The sequence below is a fragment of the Chanodichthys erythropterus genome, chromosome 10, assembly GCF_024489055.1.
Source record: "Chanodichthys erythropterus isolate Z2021 chromosome 10, ASM2448905v1, whole genome shotgun sequence".
NCBI classification, from domain to species: domain Eukaryota; kingdom Metazoa; phylum Chordata; class Actinopteri; order Cypriniformes; family Xenocyprididae; genus Chanodichthys; species Chanodichthys erythropterus.
In genome coordinates, this window is record NC_090230.1 from 3,134,529 (window position 1) to 3,157,321 (window position 22,793).

A 22,793-nucleotide genomic window follows, 5' to 3' on the forward strand; every position below is an offset into this window, starting at 1 on the left:
TATAAAATTAATCAAAAAGCCTAGAAATGTATCAAATTGATCATTTGTCAGTGGGAAGCCCCGTTTCGACTGACCGGCACGCGAATGGTCCAGCCATCCTCCTGTCAGACTAGCAGCGCTGAACGCTCTGTGTAAACAAGCTAGCAGATATCCTCAGGAAGATAGTTCAATACTGTGTAGTGTAGTATAGTATACTGTGTGTAGTTCTGTTTATTAATTTGAGAAATGTCACTGTCAAAACAAAAGCAAAGTCGCCAAAGCGTTAAACTCACCGGAGGCTCTCTGTGACTGCGTGTACATGTGCGTGTACACGCGAGCTGACAGTCAAGGATGCACACACACGCACGCACGCACACACACGCACACCCACACCCTCTGTCTCAAGCAAAAATGTAGCACCTCTGTTCAATCTTTCTGATTTTAGTAAATCTTTGTAAAAGTGCCTTTTAAAATATTTATTAAAATAAATACTTTAAAATAATTTGAGCTTCAGTCTGGTTTAATAGCATTATATATATATATATATATATATATATATATATATATATATATATATATAAAATATATATATATATATATATATATATATATATATATATATATATACACACAAATTAATCTGTAAAATAAATAGTTTATTCCTTTAAATGCAATGGATTTTGAGAGATATCAACAAAAAACTTGCAAAAAAATGGGTATAAAATGTGTATATCTTTAAAACCATTCAAGGTATGACTGACTATGATATCATTTTAAAGCTTATGGTCTCTTTTTTTTTTTTCTTATTGATACCAAAATCTCAATTTTGAAATTTGGGTCACTGTGACTCATTTTGCTGGATCTGGTCACATATATAATTGCTTTACATTAAGTCTTGTCATTTACTTGCCTGAAAAAAATAAAAATAAAAATAAAATAAATAAATAAATAAAAATAATATTATATATATTATATTATATATATATATACATATATATATATATATATGTTCTCTGCAGTTTTCTATCAGCTTTGACATATTTAAATCTGCATGTGTGATATTTAAAGGGCTTTTTTTAAATCTTATTAAATATATGCTTCCTAAATTTGATCAATAAATTCTAGAATAAGACGACACTATGGGGCTGTTACCATTAAATTAAATAATTTACACTGAAAAATTAAAACTGCATTAAATTATGTTTTTTTTTTTTTTAATGAATATACAAATAAGAAATAATGGAAAGAATCATTCTTTCAATCAGGTGGTGGCAGGTGACCGTCTTATTGAGTGAGTCATTCATTCAAACGATCCATTCAAACGGTTGATTCATTCAAGAATGAGGCAGTTGTTTATGAAAGGGTCATTGAATCTTTGACTCAAACTATTCGTTCAAAATGCTGAATCATTCAGTAATGAAAACACGGCCGAGTGTTGCTGCGAGATACGCAATGGTTCTGCTGTGATCTTTATTTTCGCAGCTGAAACAGAACAAAAAAAGTCAATATTGAATCTAAAATTAAACTGATTTAATTTTAACTATTTATTCAACTGTTGAATGAAATCAACGTCACATTTTCAATCATGATGGTAGAAGACAGCACTCTTCTTGGTTGTGTGATGTTGCTTAACTGTATCATATGTTATAAATATAAACTTTTTTACTAATGAAAATTTTTTTACTGCAGTATGTTAACTGAGTTTGTGTGCTGCGCGCATTTGTTTCCATTTTTCCTCGAGAGGCTGCGCAACCTTGTTACCTTGTTACAGTTAACAACCTTGTTTCATTAAATATTAGCCTATTATTTCAATCGCCACTTAAACTAAATGTAATAAAATCAGAATCATTCTCGCGTTTTGGTGACTCCATAGTTTTTTTGTTTTTTTTTAAGCGTTCAAGCGTTAATATGTAGCCCTGCTGTAACTGTTCTTTTCATCTTCTCTCTACATTTTGCATGCTAGTTAGCTCCCAGTCACGTGACACTGGAGCACTGTGAAAGTGAGACTGACTGCTATATTAACCAGCCTAAAGTCTGCTTTAAACTTAAGAACATAGAGATGAAGTTTATAATTGGTTGTGTGATAGAACGGTGGACCAGTAACTGTATCAGCTCACAGCAGGCACATAGTAATTAGCAAACATTTTGCAGAGAAATGAAAACAGATTGCGCCTAAACGATTTGCACTCGCACACATGCTCCTATATATATTTTGATGTCGCACGCATTAAATTTAGGGAGCATATGCAACTAAAATGGTCAGAGTAACTTGCAGAGTATCCTAATATGGATATTACTCATTAATTACTCATTAAAGACCTTCATTCATCTTCGGAACAAAATTTTTTGATGAAACCCGAGAGCTGAGACTCGTCCATAGACCGGAAAGGTAGAAAAGACATCGTAGTCGGCGCCGATGGCCTCATGGGCAGCGCGTCGACATGTAGCGCCAATGCGCTTCGGGCGACCCGAGTTCGAGTCCCAGCTCGTGGTCCTTACCCGATCCGCACTTCCAGGTTCTACGTCAGAACGGCTACTCATTATTGGCCGGCTCCTGTGTCAGCATTGCATGCATGTCGTGCTGTTCACATGGCCAATACTGAGCTGGCGTTCTGACGTAGAACCTGGAAGCGCTGAACATTTACAGCGTAGGAGAATGACAGAAGATACTGACATTCAACATCAAGCTTAATTATTTTTAAAAAAAAAAACGGTAATCGGTATCGGCTGCAAAAATCCTGATCAGAGCATCCCTAGTAATAATATTCTCTTTTATTCAACCATTAATCAGCAACATAGCCCAAATATATATATTGTCCTAAACTTAATGCATTAATCTCTTTATTACTATAAAAACATCATGACTCACATAAATGGATCTTCCATTGGAATGTGGCCTGTTCGTTCCTAATCATAAAACATTTGATCTACTGCAATTTCCATAGGAAATATAGTAGAAATTTACATTTACAACAAGAGTCTTTGCCTTGATCAAACCTCTGCACAGAGCAAAGATGAAGACATCCAAATTTTCACCTTCTTTTGTCATTTGTTTGTAATTTTGGTCTTACCCCACTCCTGAAGTCTCCACTCACTGCCACTTATTTTTGTTCCTGCAGTAAATGCAGAGTCTCTTTAGTCGTCACCAGTGGAAGTTCAGCACATGTTAGTCAATCAACCCAAACCGATTCCAAAAGATTTATTGGAGTCAAATGTTTCAGTAAATAGCTCGTTCACCAACAACGGCACATTATAGTTGTCAAACCTAGAAACAAAGAAAGAGCATTGTTTTTGCAGGGCAATCTGAATCTGTGGTTTAAAAATCTAAATACAGATTACAAAGCACTCACCAAAACCATGTTTTGTATTGATTTACCATCTAACAAAGTTATCATAGTTGGTTAAATGAAGTCGCTGTGCAACCTACAGGCCTTTTGGGTGAAGTATAGGTTGGTAAAGAATGTGCAAAATGGCCATAACTACATTACCCTTTTTGATAGAATAATCGTGATTAATAATTGTGATTATAATTTTGAAAATAATTGTGATGATCAGTTTAACGTTTAACATTATCGTGCAGCCCTAGTATGCAGTATAAATTATATACTGCACATCATATACATATACTATATTTCCATTCATCAGAATGAATCTCATTGAGTACCTGTTTCAGTCTTCAGATTCAGTGCCTGTCGGACTGTTCACTGTTACAGGCTCCACCAGACGCTCATATGACACCACCATCATGATCTGTCAATCATTCATAAGGAGTTAATAGTTTAACCAAAGACCTGTTGTCTTCAATAGCCAATTTTCCACTGTCAGGCCAGTGCGAGCCAGGGCTAACAATGTGCAGGGCCGGGCCAATAGCCTCAGACCTTGTGCAGCGAGGCCAAAATCAAGCTGCGTTTCCACTGTTGGGCCAGTAGCCCCACAGAGCTTCCCTAAAATGCCTCCATAGAATGACGTCACACAACCCCACTATTTCACCAGCTGACTGAAAACTAACTAGATCTAAATGAGTATGACAGAAGTGAACGTTTGGTCTTTACTTAAAGATATAATAATAAATAATAATAATAATATTTGAATATTTGTTTATTTAAATGACATTTAACAAGAATTATGTTATTTATTAATCATCAAGTTTTTGTCACCATTTCTGAACAAGCTTACACTTCTCAATCCTCATTTGGCCCGCTATGGACCATGATATTTGGCAGGCCAAAAATCCCCAAATGCCCTGATGAGGTCCGATCAAGCCCCGCAAGTGAGTGACAGTGGAAACACGACTGGCCCTGGCATGCACTAGCACACTGCCTTTTGACACGACAGTTGAAACTCGGCTATTGTGTGTTCTCACACTTTCACATGACCAAACAAGGACATGTGTACATTAGGACTCACGGTAAGTATGGCAAGCAGACCCATCATCAGCCCCATCATCACATAAAGGTCAGAGGTCAAACCGCCAGCCCAGAGAGGACCAAGGATGGTGGCCAGTCCTCCGACAGAACGGCGAATCCCCTGACTAAATCCTGAGAACAAACGAAGGGTTAATCCAAATAAGGTCTTCGCCTAAGCAAACATTGACTAGTAAGCAGGAAAAACTAGAAAAGTTTGTCAAGATGAACTTTGTATGTTGCTTGACAAAGCCATGCCTAAAAGTTGAAAAATGCCTGAGTGTTCTTTATCAGACAGACGCTTGTGATCATTTCAGAATTCAGTGCATTGTAATGCGTTTAGTTTTACTTTATTTTTTACTACTATGTTCTTAGAACTGACCTTGCGTCTTCTGTGATGTAATTTTGGAGAAGAGTGACACCTGGGCAACCGCCACAAAAGGGAGGCCCAGGACCTGAAGGAAAACACCAATGATGAACTCTGCCAGCTGCCATGCAAATCCACCTGAACCAAAGAAACATTTGTGAGCCATGTGGGATTTTACAGCCATAACCACAACATCCGCATCACAACATCAACATCACAGGGTTCTTTCTTACCCTGAGGATTGGCTAGGAAGATCAGGCACCAGACGCAGGAAATATTGCAGAGGATGAGGCCGATGGCCAGCACTACTCGCTCCGCCACACGCTTACTTAACCAGCGCACGAACAGGAACCCAGCGATCACCTCTATGCCACATATACAGTACATGATGCTGTTTTCCAACTCGCCGAAGTTAAAGAACTTCTGCGTCAGAGGAGTCACCATAGTCTACAGGGACAACGTCATCAGATAAAATATTACACTTAATAAACAGCCATAAAAAGCAGTGTAACCGATGTCCATAAGCTATAAATGTAGATGCATTTTATTTTCTAAATTAATTACTGAATTTGAAATGAGGCAACAACTTGGATGCAGAATTGAAATAAAAATTAAAATTTAAGGAAGAAGAAACAAATGTAATAAAAATGTAGCAAATTTAAATGTTTTAAATCTATTCAAAACTATTTAAAGTATTTCATTTAAATGTATTGGGTTATATGTAATAAGTTAACTTTCATTTTATGGACAAACTGAAAACAAATTGGTGCAATATTGCAAAATTAAAATTTGTTTTGATGGCAAAAGTTAAAAGTTAATGATGAACATTTAAATTCCAACACATGAACTGAAAGTGTGTCAATTGTTGAACTAATTTGCCTGTGTGTGTGTGTGTGTTCACCTCCAGAGCGGTCTGATTAAACAGTGTGATAAACTGAGCTGCCAACAGCACAACCACCTCCTCACGGAGGAACTCTGAAAGTAAAAACAATGAAACACACAATTTTTATATTAGCCAAGCTGATTCCCATACAGAGACTGAAAATTATAGTGCAACAACCTGTTTTTATTAGACATTAAGTAAACTCTGTGATGCTCAAAGCGTCACATTTTTAAAATTTCAGTACCAATACTTTTGACAACACTACTCTGAAATGTGTCAAACTAGGACTTCCAGATTCAATTTATATCAAGAGAGATTCTAACTTACCTGAGAATTTAGTGTGTTTTTCTACAGCACCAAACAAGCATCCATTGAGTAAAGCAGCTTTGAAAGTCTAATAACAAATTCTACAGTAATCCTATTAGTATACTAATAAGTAAACAAGTTGTCTGCTTATATTAAAAAAATAAAATAGTAACAGCTTAATAGGATAAAGGTATATATTAAAGGTCAACTTAGCAATAAAAAAAATAAATCCAATTCAATAAAGTTAAATAAATCTAAATACAAATACAAATCCATTCAAATTCCAGTTAAACATTATGTAGAGCAGAGTTTCCCAACCCTGTTCCTGGAGGCACACCAACACTACACATTTTCCAACTCTTCCTAATCAGATACACCTGATTCAACTTATTAGCTCATTTGTAGAGACTGCAAGACCTAAAAATGTAAGGGTCAGATAAAACCGAGTTCAGACTGCACGATTTTAGCCCCGATTTTGGCTTGCCGACAGGTTTTGACAAATCGCCGACAAATGCCCGAAATCACAGGCAAATCGGTGCTCGTTCACGTGAGTGACAATAACGCAGTGTGAATGAGCAAAGACGCAATCTGAGAGAATCGCAGACGAGTCGCCGACACCCGTTAGATATTTGGCATGCTAAATATCTGGACCTGTCGGCGATTCAAAATCCTGCTGTGTGAAAAGTGTTCTGACTGAAAACTACATCGGCGATGACCGACAGCCAATGAGAGAGCAAGATATAGAGCAGCGGGGAGTTTGGGGAGGAGTTATAGACCAAAATATCAGCAAGCATGGCTTCGTTTCAGATAAACATTATAATTCTATCAAACAGAAACAAAGCACAAACATTTGCTTGACCATCCGCAACAGCAGCACATTGAAAAGTTATTTATTTACCTCCGACTTTCGTTGCAGAACACACAATCCACAGTCTCCCCAACTATTTCCTCCTCCATATTCTTCTTTACTTTTTCTTGTTTTTGCTGCAAATCAGCGCACAGGCAATTCGTATTGCAAGCTTCTTGCGGGCTACCGTTTTTAATAATAATAATAATAACTCCGGTCTTGCACGCGTGATATCGCGTTGTTTCCTTGTCACGTCTCACGTGTGTTTGGTTGTGAAACGTAGTTTGCGTGCCAGACAGAGTTGTCGGCGATTCTTCCCATTGTAAAGTCATGCAGTGTGAAACCTTCTATCGCCGATCCATTGTGCAGTGTGAACACAGCAGCGACTGAATGCTGGCCAAGATAGTCATGCAGTGTGAAAAGAACAGTGACCCGACTGCTTTGAAAATCGTGCAGTCTGAACTCGGCTTAAGGGAGACATCAAAAATGTGCACTGCTGGTGTGCCTCCAGGAGCAGGGTTGGGATACACTGCTATACAGGGAGGGGTAGATTCAATTCAAATTTCAGTTCAAATAAAATTAAAATCGATTCAAATTCCAATTCACAATTTTAGCTTGTGGCAAATTCAATGTAAGCTCCAAATTAAAATTCTAACTGATTCAAATTCCAATTCAACATTTATTCCAATTCAAATAAATTCAAATCCTAAAAAGGTAGGAAAGACATAAGTACTCCATGTGACTTCAGTGGCACTCAATTTTATGAAGCGACATGAGTGCTTCGTGCAAAAAACATAATTTACCACTTTATTTTACAAATTAATATTATCCAACAATCAGCTCTCACACAAACACAAAATGCATGTGTCGTGATGCTTTCATGAACACTCGTGCATGTCAAAACAAGTTTGAACACAACAAGCATGCGTCGTGAAGCTGTTGCGAACACGCATTGCAGATCAATATTTTTGTAAGTAACCTGGTAAATTTCGCTTCTTGGCACAAACAAAGCACTTCATAAAATTGAATCACATGGAGTACTTTGATGTCATTCCTACCTTTCCTGACCTTGAAAGTAGTAGCTGTGTTGGATCTCTTTGGAGGGACAGAAACCTCTCAGACTTCATCAAAAAGATCTTAATTTGTATTCCGAAGATGAACAAAGTTCATAAGGATGTGGAACGACACATGGGTGAGTAATAAATTACAGAATTTTCATAAACCCTTTAAGACAGATCAGTCGACTTGTTCTAATGTAATTATTTCTGATATAGAATATGTAATTTTGCTGTCACCTCTGCTGGCACTGAAGTTCTTGAAGGGACTGGAGCTGATATCCTCAGGTGGAGGTGAAGGCGGAGGAGAAACATGAGTCACATCGCCATTGGCCTTGGAAGAGGCTCTGGATTGGACACTGGTGACTGTCCCGTATGACCCAGTGAGCTCATTGGGCCCAACCAAAGGTTTGCCCTCTTCGTTCTCCTCTTCTTCCTGCTCTACCTCTTCCTGCACCACTCCATTCCTCTGATGCCCATCGTCTTGAGGAGTGAAGTCCCAGTACATGAACAGGACTACAAACTGAAGGAGGATCCACAGCAGGCACATGAAAAGCTGAAACACAATAATAAATCCATTCAGGTAATGTATGTCTGCAAACGATTTCAAACAATGTTGATTGGGAAGCTTCAGTATCTTACCCCTGGGGAAGTGTATTTATTCACTGTAAAAGGTCCAACCTGGAAGTTACAGAGTCTGAGAAAGATATTGAATGCAGGACCTAGAAGACAACAGGAAAAAGTTAGCATGCGGAAAACACTAAATTAATACCGAAACTGTGCTGCCATTATGAGAAAAAGAAATAATTTTCTTACACACAACAGTTCAAAAGTTTGAGGTCAGTAAGAAATTAATGTTTTTCAGCAAGGGTGAACTTGATCAAAAGTGACACTAAAGACATTTATAATGGTACAAAGGATTTCTATTTCTAATAAGATTTTTAACTTTCTATTCATCAAAGAAAAAAAAAAAAGTATAAAAATTCCACAAAAATATGAAGCAGCACAACAGTTTTCAACATTAATAATATCAGAAATGTTTCTTGAGCAGCAAATCAGCATATTGGAATAATTTCTGAAGGATCATTTGACACGGTCACATAATTGTTAGTCTTGTTTTCTCACAACTTGTGTATTTTTGGCCAATCACAATGCTCTGGGTCAGCTGGCCATTCAGAGCACTATGAGCTTTTCAGAAGACCATGTTTCAGACAGACTGGGAATAGAGGTTATGCATTGACGTCATTTTCCCACTGGAACACACCCCCTCAGTCGCACTGAATGACAAAATAGCTGCTGCATGACTGGATTTCATAGAGGAAACTGCGAAAACGTGAGTGAAACAAACGATTAAACTAAAGGTTTACCAAAGATCTAGTAATCCATGGATATTGACCTGCAACCAAGAATCATGCTTCCAGACATTTACAGCCTGTGTGGCTGATTTTGATGCCGGGGAAATATATAAAGCAAATTTGCCTGTGAACGCTTTATATAAATACAAGTAGGTCTAAATCCGGGTGATCACTTATATCAATGTTATATATATATATATATATATATATATATATATATATATATATATATATATGTATATCATGAAATATCATATATATATCATCCATATATCATCCAGATTTAAAACATGTATAGTTTTTGTCAGTCTACTTAAAAAAGCAACCTATTTTGCAGAATATAAGCTGGTAAATATTTAATTGATACGCATGATTTTACCTCGAAATTAAACATTGACAAAATGATAACTGCAAATCCACGTTTTGCTGCCTTGAGTCCAGTTGTTTCTGTGAATTGCAGAAATCCATTTGCTTTTCTTTTCTTTAGCTTTCGGCAATCTGTAAAAATATACTTCAGATTTCTTGTCAAATCTATTTGTACAGTGAATCGCAAAGCTCTTTCCCATTTTTAATGTGTTTTGTGTGTTTTTTGCAACATTTATGCTGAAAACCAATGCTGCCACTCAGTCTTTTTGCCACTCAGTGGGCGCAACAGCAGTCGCTTTGGCCGACGTGACGTCATGTGCATACCCTCTATGATGTACAGTATGTGAAAAATAATTAAAGAGAATTAAAGCATGTTGACAGTAGGTGACCGTCTTAATGAGTGAATCATTAATTCAAAAGATTAATTCAAAAAGCTGAATCATTCAGTAACAAAACTCGTTCTGAGTGTTGCTTTCCTTTGGAACTATTTTTGTTGATTAAATAGAACAAAAAGAGTCAATAGTGTGTCTAAAACTTAATGTTAACTACTTGTTTATTAAACTATAAATTCAATGTAACATTTGCAATCATGACAATATTCAGCAAAACAGCTCCCTCAGTCATGTTATGTTACTTAAAGGGAATTCCCCCTTTTCACAAGATGCAATACAAGTCTCTGGTGTCCCCAGAACTGTGAAGTTTCAGCTCAAAATAACGCACAGTTCATTTGTTATAGCTTGTCAAACTTGTCCCTATTTGGGTGTAAGCAAAAACACGCCATTTTTGTGTTTCCCTTTAAATGCAAATGAGCTGCTGCTATTGGCCCCCTTTCCAGAAGAGGGCAGAGCTTTAACAGCTCACACTTTGGATACTCAACAACAAAACTGGAGAATCTCAAGCAGCCAAAAAGTCAGAAATTGTCAGTAGCGGTGTTCAACCTTACATGTTTGAACCAGAATTGGACACTGGTGGAGAGACTCAAGTTACAACTTTTAGAATGCAACTGGATGTTTCTGAATGGTTAGCGGATAAATTTATGTAGTTGTGGAGTTAAGTCGATTCATTGAACTCATCGACTTAGATTGTGCTACCAACACTATATTTGCATTATGCTGCTACCTACTGTTTTAATGGGAGGTAGCCAAATCTGAGCAAAATCGCCACACCAATGTAAAATGATTTGCGCAAATATCTAACACTTTAATGGTGAAAATTGAATTTACCTCAGCATAACTGAATAAAAGCATTCAGTACATGGAAATGACATGCAGTGAGTCTCAAACTCCATTGTTTCCTCCTCCTTATATAAATTCTAGTTAACCCTAGTTATTTTTTGTCAATAAAGTTTCAAGCTACTTGTCCAGTCAGGCAAGTTAAATTCTCTTTCACTTGCCCCTTCAAAAAAAAGGTGTTAATGTCGAGCCCTGCCTAATCGTTCTTTTGCACCTACCAATGAGAAGCCCAGCCTGACGGCAGGCCATAACCGCAGCGAAAACTGTTGAACGGTCCTCAGGGGCCGTATTTCTAGTCAAGAAGCCAAAGATAGATGATCCAGCACCAGTGCCGATACCTAGGACATCAGAAACTGGTTCAATCACTAAAACACCATATACACACAACCATAAAGAAATTACAGACTAAAGATTAAAATCTTAAAGATTGAAACTTCACCTGCAACTAGACGACTGCAGAGCAATAACCATTTGGAGTAACCCATAAAATACATGAAATTACCTAAAAACAGACAGAAAGAGATGTTACCCACAAGCCACTAATGTTGCAAGCGTGGTCTGCATTGAGTGTGGAACTTACCAATAATCTCAAAGACGTTGGCGAAGAGGATGATTTTCTTGGTGCTGAGTGTGCGATCTGACCAGTGGCCGAACAAAGGACCAGTGAGAAGCCCACTGAAGCTGAATGCTGATAGGCTGAGGCCAAGAAAGTATGGCGCCGCATCCAACGTCTGCAGATACCTCCATATTGTCGGCAAAATCACAGCTGAAATGAAAACAAACATGAACATGGATATTATTAGTACATCTGATCTGATATTATATTGATAGCTAGTGAGTTAGTAATTAATGCCAGTTTATCAATAGAGAAACTTCTGTGACTTACTATTATGAAAAAAATCTTAAGAATCTCTAAACACAAAGAGCGATTCTGAGAAAGGCATGTCAGAAAATGTCTCTTATATAAGAAACAAGTGTATTAGAAACAAGTAACAAGTCAATCACTGTTATTAGCAACATCACGTTATACATTTGTGATGAATGTGACAGTCTTGTTATTATGGAGTCAAAAACAAGGGTGATTTACATTAAGAATTTTCCAGACTACTGAAACATTTAGCAGCATTATTATTTACAATATATATTATTATTTAATATATAAATATATTAATTTACATTTATTTTTATATTAGAAATCCAAATAAAATAATATACAAATAACAAAAAGCACAATATAACTTTATTATTATTATTATTATTATTACCATAGCAATATGACTATTTTAATGTGTACCAAGGTAATGTTATTGTACTTTGGAGTCCCATTCATTTGAAGTATATGTAAATAGTATGTTAAATTAATGATAACTGTCGTGTACTATAATACTGGTAATTCAAATTTGTGGCAAATTCAATTATACATTTCAAATCAAATACAAATCGATTCGAAATCCAATTCAACATTTTGTGGCAAATTCCATTTAAATTCAAATTCAAATCAATGTGCATTCAAATTACACATTCTGTAAAGCGTGTGGTAAATTTAATTCTTATTCCAATCAAAACGAAATAAATTCAAATTTAAATCCAAATCCACAGAAAATCCAATTCAACATTCTGTGGAGTGCGTGGTAAATTATATTTAAATTGTTAGTTCACCCAAAAATGAAAATTCTTGCATTTATTACTTCGATACACTGATTCATTGTGCTCCGATGCTTCATGAAGCATTGTTTTGAAATCGGCCATCACTAAATAAGTCGTTGTTTTGTTTTTTTGGCGCACCAAAAATATTCTCGTCGCTTTATAACATTAATATTGAACCACTGTAAGTTACTCACATGAACTGATTTATATGTGTTTATAGTACATTAATGGATCTTGAGAGAGGAAATGTCATTGCTGGCTATGGAGGCCTCATGGAGCCATCAGATTTCAGCTAAAATATCTTAATTTGTGTTCCGAAGATTAACGAAGGTCTTACGGGTGTGGAACGACATGAGGGTAAGTAATAAATGACATAATTTTCATTTTTGGGTGAACTAACCCTTTAAATTGCCGTTCGAATAAATTCAAATTTCGACAACTGAAACATTTAGCAACGCTATTATTTAGTTCATATGCATACATTTATTTTTGATATAGTGAATCCACATAAAATAATACACAAAAAAAGCACCATGTTATAAATCAGTCAGACGCAGACCAATATTTGATAATGTTGTTAAATAGTTAAATTTCTGGAAATTGTTTTGTTCTACTGTGGTAATAGCGATGATACCATCTGAACAAAGTTATTATAAAACTAAAAATGTTGATATTAGCCATACTGTTATTTTTAAATGTAAACCATCGTCCATAACAGTGTAACTGTACCGGAGACACTGAACTTACCGTACTCAATGCCGCTCAGTAAGAAGATCAGCCCTATAGTGAAGAACGTCAGTCTCCTCTTGTGTCTATAGTCCATTTTACTCTTTTAACAAGATTTATAATTTATAACAGCGACTTCGACCCATTTTATCGCGTCCCGCTGCACGTAATGATCAAGACACTGCGACCAATTACTTCAGCACTTCAGAGACGCTCCACATACTGCATACTAAACAAGCATACTTACAGGACTGTCTGATAGCGCCGAATAATCAAAAATACAAGTCTGAACCGGCCAAAACTATTGCCGTTGTAATTCAGAGCTCCTTTTAAAAGTCAGTAGTACAGCATGTCAGTTATGTTTAAATCACTACGTGCATTATTTGAACGCAGTGATTTATACCAGTAGGTATAAATATTAGCCGCAGTAAAAGATATACCTTTGGAACGTCACTCCTGCGTCACGTCCGGTTGCTGCAACACTCATAGATATTACTCTTTTTACAGTCTATAATATTACTTGGTATTAAATGTTCGACTAAATTATCTAGAAAAGTATGCAAAATCTCACCTTTAAAAAAATAAATAAATAAAAAATAAAAATATTCTAAACATTACCATAGCATGCAAAATATGTTTCAAAGACAAAATAACAAAATGTCTGTGCCCCTCCTTCACGACTGTTTACAATTCTATAAAAAAGTCAGTACTTTTGACAATTTAATAAACCATTATTCAAATGATTAAATAAACCATTTGAAATAATTTAATGTCTAAAGTATATGTATGCATGCATGCACACACAAACTTTATTTTGAAAATGTAAAAACTCATATTAAAATAAAAAAAAATTAAAATATGAAAGTCTATACAGACTTCATTTTAAAATTTATATTTTACATTTTAAAATAAAATGTAATATGATTCACTTGTTAAATGTTTGTTGCTAGAAAATAACAAATAACGTTTTTTAAGTGTATTTTGACACTTATTGTTCATCATGCATCTTTTTTGAAAACAAATATTTGAATAATAACGTGAAATTCTCTTTTGCCACTGTATAAAGATAACCAAGGGTTAAATATTTATTCCGCCCCTCATTTGACTGCAACCTTGTCTTATGATTTCCATTATGGCCCTCTCACAGTAAACTGTGTCGCTCGCAGCCGCACACTGACGCTTTTATTTCCTTTAAATTAGATTAAACTGCATTTCTATCAGAGTTGGGACATCATTTTTGCCGTCACTTAAATTCTCAAGGCTCAGGATGCAGTTTTTTTAGACTTAAACACAATTTCTCATTTACTGATAACAGTTTAAAAGAAAATGAATGTACAAAATGTTACATGTATCTGATGGCATTAATGTAATTCAACAAGGACTGTATTAAAACGTTTGGCCAACGTAGTGCACATGCAATGAGAAAACAGCTCATCAAATGTTTTCAATATATAACCAAATAGTTTTCAGCAATTTACCACGGGCCACAGTTTCCAGATATTATCAGTAATATCAGTTTCTCATCAAAAGAAAGTAGTTAAAAAAAAAAAAAAAGTCCTCAGTCCTCAAAAGTGAGAAGCTCCGCGGGACAGGAAACACAATCTGAAAATCCTTCAGAAAGCAAGTTTCTTCATCAGTAGATAAACCCTGGAGTCCACTTCAAATCCATGCAAGTTATTGGCATCTCCCTGAAGTCGCATCAGCAGGCCTCCATAAGACACGTACGCAGATCTGTGCAGACACATATACTCATGACATTTTTTATAAATATTAAATATTACATTATATAAATATTACAACGTATAGTACAGTGCTTGTGATGAAACACAGAAAACGGAGCAAACAGAGAGAAGAAGAACAATTCTTCTGTCAAAGAAGAATGTCTATGAAGTAAATGTATCAAATTAATAGAATGTTAAACATTAAATATTTTATGCCTATATAGCCGGTGTGAGCACACAGCAGCACAGATGCTCGAGCTTGTCAAGCGCACATATTACTAACATTAACTGACGGTATTAACTTCTGCTGCATGCTCTTTATTGCTGATTGTTCGCTAAGCACACATGTGTCATTTGAATTAAAACTAAATTGTATATGCAAGTAAAACTTGAACTGTTGCATGATTTATGTATAACAAGTGATTCCCTACATTACTACAGGACAAGAAGTTTACTGTACTCAAACATCCAAAGCGTGCCCAAAAGGCAGCATTTGAAAACTGCATTCTCTTGAATTCTCTTTTACAGTTGAGAAATAAAAATGCACGTGTAACATATATTTGAACCGTGCATTCGGTCTTAAAGGGACAGCAGCTTAATAAATCTGCTGCTGTTTTTAATGTTAATCAAACAACAAAGGACAAAGAATTCACTCACTGCTCTTGACTTAATGACTTTTGTAAACTTAATAAAGATTTATCTATATTAGATTTATGCAGTGAAGATGATAAGCAGTGTTATTTTACATTTCATTACTTTATTCAAATTCTGTACCTGAAAACTACTGTTAGAACTACCTGAAAAGCACTGTTTATTTCATTTGTGTCTTTGTTCTTTATTTGTGCTATTTGTAACTGGATTATTGTTCTTATTTTATTACTGACTGTTTAATTGTTTTTAATAATGTTTTTAATTTATATTAATTAGGCTAGTTGTTTTTGCTGTAGTATCAAAATTGTAATGGAGAATTGTCATGTTTCACTGGTATATAAACTTTTGAACCACTGACCCAACCAGGACAGTAGAAAAAAATCCTTAGTATTGAGCCCTGCTGAAGCAGCTCTAAATATGCACTGTGCTATTAAATGAAAGATAAAATATGATATATAATAGAATGAATAGCAATAGAATGAACAGTCATAGTAAAAGAAGCTTGTACAATACATTTTAACAGGCATAATTAAGCATGAAAATAACTGAAGGAAATATATATATAGAATTTATATGTGAATTTAAATCAACAAATATTCTTCATATTTCTTTAGGTTTCTCTACTTAATATATATAAAAAAATACAAACACAGTAAAATACAGGTATTGGTATCAGAGTTGTTCTGGAAAAAGTGGTATCGATGCATCCCTATAAAATATTATAATTTATGAATTAAATCATACAATACTATAATTTATTAATATAAGAAAATATGCAAGTATTGCACTCACAGTGAGACATTTCCCATTAAATAGAGCATTAGAGCAGAACAACTAAACTTCATAAATGTCATGAAGCTTGTAGGAAATTTATATAGTGGAAAAAAACACTCACAGTCGTGTGGCTGCTTCTGTTGAGGTTTCATCACCTTCAATCCTATAAACCTTTCCATACATGACATAATCAAACTGATCAGCCCTGCAAAAGAACAATAAACACCAGACATTACCATTAAAACAACTGTTTTCTATAAGAATATACGTTTTAATTTGCAATTTATTCCTGTGATCAAAGCTGAAATTTTCAGCATCATTACTCCAGTCTTCAGTGTCACATGATCCTTCAAAAATCATTCTAATATGATGATTTGCTGCTCAAGAAACATTTATGATTATTATCATTGTTGAAAACTGTAGAGCTGCTTCATATTTCTGTGAAAACCATGATACTTTTTTTTGTCTTTGATGAATAAAAAGTTAAAAAATATTAGAATTTTGTAATATTTTAAGTGTCTTTACTGTTGCTTTTGATCAATTTAATGTCAATAAATCAGTTCAAAAAAAAAAAAAGCACTGAATAAACTATTTTTAATGTAAGTTTAAAATGTAGTTACATTTTAAAAACAATAATTCAAGGGCAGGGCAAACTGTCTTTCAAATGAGATCCACCAATAGCAAACCACAACCATCCAATCAATTACATATAGACAGTCCTGCCTTACATTTGTTCTTGTTCCAGCAATAATTTCAAATTTGTATTCAATAAATGTTAATTTAGTGACATTTTTCATTACATATTTTATACATTCACCAGGATTACCTAGACGGTCTGTCATCTTGAGGGTTGTATTCGCCGTCATCCGGCGTTCCGTCCTCATACAGTGTGCTGGCAATCACCAATCTGAACTTGTCACCTGAGAGAAGGACACACACACACACATATATTTGTATATATGTGTAATAGCACACAGAAGTCATGGTTCAGTATGTACTTCGGTTTAGGGGTCAATATAAGTTTGGTACAACAAGAAAAGCAACAAATCCCCAATGCTAGGTTTCTTTTCATTTATTTTGAACAGACAGTAGTGCAAATTACAGTTTGTTCCAACTAGCAGCATTTAGTCCTCCTGAGGTAGTTGGTAATAGTACAGGCTCATTTAGTGTATTAAATACTAAGCAATAAACAGAATGCACTCTTGCATAAGTCTTTTCTTTTTTTTTTTTTTGGGTAGGGCTGATAAAAAACAAAAAAAAGGTATTTGGTCAAAATCAGCTACAAAACTGAAAGTGTAAAAAAAAAAAAAAAAAAAGTACAAAATAATAAATAATAATTTAATAAAGAAAAATAAATCTTTTTCTGCCTAGCTCCAGTGATTGGCATATCTGGATGATGTCGTCTGATGTGTTGCCATGCTGGACAATGTCCATGACACAAATCGGCACAATTTATAACAATATAATACGTCTCAATATAACAGTGTAAACAATTTAAAATACTCCGTCATTTACGGTCAGAATAAGACATAATTCGAAAAGTAAAGTGTAAACTCACAATAAAAACAAAACATTGTGCTTTTTTAAATTAAAGAAAACAAAGAGGATGGCGTTTTCTGCCGTCCCGGTTTCCTTTCTGTGGAGTTTGAATTAATCGAAACTCAGAGTATAGGCTACTAGAAAGCTCTTGCATGCCATGTTTTGGGTTGGTGCACAGATCATCTGTCCTTCTTCTGCTATTTTCCCTGTTGTGGCGGTTAGCAAAAAGCATTGCATTACCGTGTGTGCCCCCTTACGGATTAGAGAGTGGATCACTTGTGACTGACTGTATTCGTCATCTGACTGTATTCACTGAACCGTGACGTGTGTGAGTGTGTATGTAGATAGATTGATAGATATTATATATAGTGACATGAGTACAGTATTAACCCTCAAAAACCGAGATGGCCGGTGGCAGCCAAAAAGAACCATCGTTCTAAAATGTTTAATAACTTTTGACCTACTGATCCAATCTGTATGCTTTAAAATGTACCGTAAAGAGGAGATTCTGCTTTCCAGTGATATAATTTATCTCATTCTGACATTCACAGGCTCCGTGGTGAGACTGGTTATGTCATCAAAATCTGCAGCATTGATTCGTTAAGGCAATGCATGTGGTTTGTTCCTCTAAGCCAAACAGGAACGATTGTTGATGCCTAGTTCCGCCTCCTATGCCGAGACTGGTTCAAACCATCATCATCATCTCAACGAATAAACATAGATTTTGGTCATTTGAACCACGATACTATCATGTTTCTTTGGATGTATGAATAAGCGTAAGTGAAAGTATTTGCGTGCGCGTGTATCTGCGTGTATGAAAACAAACACAAAAAATACAGATTTGAATGAGAACACTCATGTTACAAAGCATGACTTTGACATAATTTGAACCAAAAATGATGATAAAATAGTTTCACATCAGATAAGTTATTGCAATTTATGCTTTCAAATGTGTCTCTTATGCAGTGAACCGGTGCAATCGACGCGTTCAGTGAGGAGTACAGCCACAGGACTGCTCTGATTGGTTGTTATATTATCTATATACTTATTTTATAGTTTGTGAAGATCATTAACATTAGTGGTTCAGCTGAACTACTTAATGTATTAATGCGCTGTCGATATCTTCTATAACGGACGCGATGGCGGAATCTACACATCTCATTTCTTTAACAACAGCCATCATTGTTGTAAACAAATTCAACCCAAGCGCTCTTTGATGACATGGCTAATTACGTTTCTGGTGATGATCTGTCAATCATTGCCCTGACAAATGTGATTGGTCCGAACAGTTTCTGTTCAGGCATAATTACTCCTCTTTGGATCGAGTCCAGACCGAACTCCCCGACCTCAAAATGTTGTGGGCGGGGCTAAGTTCGGCTGGCATCCAGGCTATGTTTTCATTACTTGCAACACTATTTGTTTTTATTCATGTTCAGATTGAAAATATATTTCTCTAATAAGTCACTTTTGCTTTAGTGTTCTGTTGTATAATTTTTTTTCTTGTATTTATTTTACTCCCTGGTCTTTTTTGGACACACATTATCAATAAATATAGTGCACCTGTTTATCCCTAAAGAGTAATTGTAGTTTTATCTAGAGTAATATTGTAACAAATGGCTATAACTTGATTAGAGATTGTTACATTTGGACAAAATTTCATCTGAAAGTTTAAAACATCAAAATATTACTTTTTAAAAGAAAAAAAAAAAATCATACTTCAGGAGGTTTAATGTGAGTTTACAGTGAAAAACACTAGATTTTTCTAGTAGTTGTCCTGTTTAAAATGATAAATGCATTTGATGCTGACTGCTAGAATGGGTTAGAAAACCAGAGAAAAGTGCAGGAGAGTTAGGAGCCCCAAAAATGCTCTAGGTGTTTAAGGGTTAAATGAAGACTGAACATCAATGACTTACCGAGATCAACAGGATAAATCTGAATGTTCACGTCAAGGATCAGGTCCATTTTGAAAGACTCACTTTCGCAGTGAAGACGAGATACTAATAACAACAAAACAAATATTTAGAATAATTATTTAATTAATTTAGTAGAATTTTTGTGGACCATCAAACATTTTTCTGGCATGAAAGGTCTTTTGTAGTGGATATAGCAATATTATATAACATGTTATGTTTTTATTTAGAGGTCTTCCCAATATCCATTATTAAAGTAGTATTTACATTAAAATAATACATTAAAAAGTAAATACAATTACAATAATAATACGAAAATGAAGAATAACTTTCAACTTTTAATTTCTTTTTGAACTGATTTATGTTTTAATGATTAATGTTCAGTATCAATCATTTAAGTAGCATTTACATTATAAAGTCTTACATTAAAAAAATTAACAAATAAAATTAAAGTTTAAATCTTAATTTATTTTTTATTATTTTATTTTATTTATTCATGTATTTTTTAATGTTTATACACTCACAGTCAAAAGAATAATTATTTAATAAATAAATATATAATTATTTTTTTAAATGTTTTTGAGAGAAATCTCTTCTGCTCACAAAGGCTGTATTTATTTGATGAAAAATAGGTTAAAAACAGTAATATTGTGAAATATTGTATTCTACTCTTAATTCTTATGTGAATGTTGCAAAATGTAATTTATTCCTGCGATCACAGCTGAATTTTCAGCATCATTACTCCAGTCTTCAGTGTCACATGATCCTTCAAAATCATTCTAATATGCTGATTTGCTGCTCAATAAACATTTCTGATTACCACCTATATAAACATCTGTGATTAATATTTTTTTGTGAAAACCGTGATACAATACTATTTTAAAGTTTAGGGTAAGATGTTATAGAAAGTTTAAAAGAAAAAAAAAATCTAGGCTACTTCAAATAAATGTTGTTCTTTTGTACTTTCTATTCATAAGTATCCTTAAAAAAATAAAAATAAAAATTCCTTTTTTTTTTGATTCCACAAAAATATTAAGCAGGATAAGAGACCTTTCAAAAACATATTTAAACTAAATTATTCCAATCTTTCGACCGCCAGTGTAATGCAAACACTTCAGTATGTAAATACTATTTTATTAATGGATATTGAAAAAGTAAATAAATTTAAATTACATTTATTAAATGTAGTAAATACTGAAGTCATACTCTCACCTCTGTCAAACTTTTTCCCATCTGGATCAATATCCTTCACATCAAAGATGTCCTCAAACAGAATCCCAGCCATCTGCGCAACTCTCAATGGAAAAACCCCTCAATTTGGCGATGTATTTACCCTGGTAAAACAGAAAAGAGGACACTATTAAACACAGGACTCTGTTTCGTTTTAAAATATAAATGAACTAAATATAAATGTCAAGGTTTCATAATACCTCATACTAACACTCTAGTTAGTATTAAGTACAGTAACTTAAATTGTGTTTTAAATAAAAGCTTCCTGCATATATGACATACTTTCTCCCGATTTAGTGTGCGTAAGATCGGTCCAGTTGAAAATTGGTGAACAACTGTATAAATAAACAACTTACTTCTCATTCAACAAAAATATGAAACATGCCGCGAAACAATGTGCTTCACCTCCGGCCACGTGATTTACTACTACATCCGGTTCATGGCACGAATTCACAACGACGGAATTTTAGAGCAAAGTAAAATTATATATATATATATATATATATAAGTAAAATGATTCTGCTTATGTTTTGTAAATATTATAAATTATACATTATTTAGTAAACATAACATACATATTTACATAAATAGAAAAAAATGCAATACATAAAATAAATAAATAAAAAATACAAGTGATTAAGCATACATTCTTTTTTTGGCTTGCAAGATATAAAATAATAATTTAAAAAAATCATATGATTATATGATTTTTAATAATTCCATACTCAAAGAAACAAACCATTATTTTTCCCTTTTGAAACTCATGCCAACAGGATCATCAACAAATGACTACCATTTTATCTCACGTAAACTACAACATTTTACGACACATATTTCCGGCAACCGTACTTTCGTTGCGGTTGTTAAGAGAAAGCGTCTTCCTCATGGTTACCGCCACATTTAGCCAAACAGCTTCTGTTTATCCTGCGGAAATTATCTTTAATAGCATATATATCGCTACAGATTTTACGTAAAACGCGTCAAATATGTTGAGCGACGGTTGTACATTAAAATATTCTTAGTGAGGTGAGTTCTGTTATATTTAGACTGCAAACTGGCTATATCAAACAAGCACGCCAGCTAACGTAATATGTTATATAACGTTACGTGCATTCTGCTCGTTATTATATGCAAGATAAAAGTGTGTAGTGTTTTCAACAGCATATATAAATCGGTTTAGCTTAATTCCACGTAAACTGTTTGTTTGTTTTGCCTTGCGGCTGAAGATGGGGGAAACAATTCTCGAGTGACTCATTTGTAAAGCAAATGGTGTATTTAGTTTGTTTTGTGTCGGTTTTCTTAGAGATTACATACAGCCTAGCCAGCAAAAAGGTGTTGAACTTCGTGTACTATACTATATAAAAGTATTATTTGGTATTTAGCGATGGCATCTTCTTCTTGAGATCTAATATTTTCGTTAGGCTCTTCACAGTATTCCACTATTAAAGTATTTATTTATTTTAGATTGTGGATCAATGAGCTCCAGAAAATCTCAAAGGATGGGTGAGGATCTAGCAAGTGAAAGTGATCTGCTGTCAATGATCAACGAGGTGGGGTACATCACTTTTATAAATTTATTTATTTTAATAATATTTTACATGTATAGACATACAGTGACAAATAATATAACAATGTTCAGTATCTGAAGTTTGGCGAGTTTGAAGAGACTGCGAAAGTGTTTGAAAAGGAAATCAAACGCAAAGGAAAACCTGCCCTCAAAAGTGCAGGACCGTCACGCCGAGACTCCAAAGCCATCGCCATTCACGTAAGAGTGTGTTCAGATGTCATTTATCCACAAACAG

General features: G+C 34.5%; 3 protein-coding genes across 7 annotated transcripts in view; 1 reads left to right on the top strand and 2 right to left on the bottom strand.

Moving 5' to 3' along the window:
• Positions 1–2,169: 2,169 nt before the first annotated feature.
• On the bottom strand, positions 2,170–13,900 carry mfsd8l1 (major facilitator superfamily domain containing 8-like 1). The gene is made up of 12 exons (XM_067398498.1): positions 13,188–13,900; positions 11,374–11,559; positions 11,233–11,295; positions 11,012–11,131; positions 8,483–8,562; positions 8,081–8,396; positions 5,651–5,724; positions 4,983–5,196; positions 4,765–4,887; positions 4,387–4,517; positions 3,644–3,729; positions 2,170–3,244 (listed from the first exon to the last, which is right to left on the bottom strand). The coding sequence occupies exons 1-11, from the start codon at positions 13,261–13,263 to the stop codon at positions 3,649–3,651; spliced, it is 1,464 nt and encodes a 487-aa protein (XP_067254599.1). The 5' UTR covers positions 13,264–13,900; the 3' UTR covers positions 2,170–3,244; positions 3,644–3,648.
• A 194-nt stretch (positions 13,901–14,094) lies between these two features.
• On the bottom strand, positions 14,095–21,412 carry polr2h (RNA polymerase II, I and III subunit H). 2 transcript variants are annotated; one of them, XM_067398499.1, is made up of 6 exons: positions 21,348–21,412; positions 20,974–21,095; positions 19,765–19,848; positions 17,139–17,232; positions 16,434–16,517; positions 14,095–14,897 (listed from the first exon to the last, which is right to left on the bottom strand). In XM_067398499.1, exons 2-6 carry the CDS (start codon positions 21,044–21,046, stop codon positions 14,780–14,782), a joined length of 453 nt encoding a protein of 150 aa, XP_067254600.1. In that variant the 5' UTR covers positions 21,047–21,095; positions 21,348–21,412; the 3' UTR covers positions 14,095–14,779. The 2 variants fall into 2 exon arrangements, with proteins under 2 accessions (XP_067254600.1, XP_067254601.1); XM_067398500.1 differs by having other exon boundaries at positions 21,274–21,394.
• Positions 21,413–21,864: 452 nt separating this feature from the next.
• LOC137029005 (lisH domain-containing protein ARMC9) overlaps positions 21,865–22,793 on the top strand; it is a 41,307-nt gene continuing 40,378 nt past the window's right edge. For all 4 annotated transcript variants that reach the window (XM_067398501.1, XM_067398502.1, XM_067398503.1 and 1 more), the window contains exons 1-3: positions 21,865–22,017; positions 22,456–22,541; positions 22,631–22,756. In XM_067398501.1, the coding sequence (XP_067254602.1) occupies positions 22,467–22,541; positions 22,631–22,756 (201 nt within the window). In that variant the 5' untranslated portion in view covers positions 21,865–22,017; positions 22,456–22,466. The remainder of the gene's footprint in view (positions 22,018–22,455; positions 22,542–22,630; positions 22,757–22,793) is intronic.

Bases quoted from the DNA above. Each gene is read 5' to 3' on its own strand.
- mfsd8l1 (XM_067398498.1), bottom strand. From the start codon at position 13,263: ATGGACTATAGACACAAGAGGAGACTGACGTTCTTCACTATAGGGCTG. The intron at 11,132-11,232 runs GTGAAGTTTCAA...CTGATGTCCTAG, and splicing joins CTGCAGTCGTCTAGTTGCAG to GTATCGGCACTGGTGCTGGA. The intron at 8,397-8,482 runs GTAAGATACTGA...ATTGTGTTTCAG, and splicing joins ATAAATACACTTCCCCAGGG to CTTTTCATGTGCCTGCTGTG.
- polr2h (XM_067398499.1), bottom strand. From the start codon at position 21,046: ATGGCTGGGATTCTGTTTGAGGACATCTTTGATGTGAAGGATATTGAT. The intron at 19,849-20,973 runs GTGAGAGTATGA...TGTTGTTATTAG, and splicing joins TGGGAAAAAGTTTGACAGAG to TATCTCGTCTTCACTGCGAA. The intron at 17,233-19,764 runs GTAAGTCATTGA...TCCTTCTCTCAG, and splicing joins GATTTATCCTGTTGATCTCG to GTGACAAGTTCAGATTGGTG.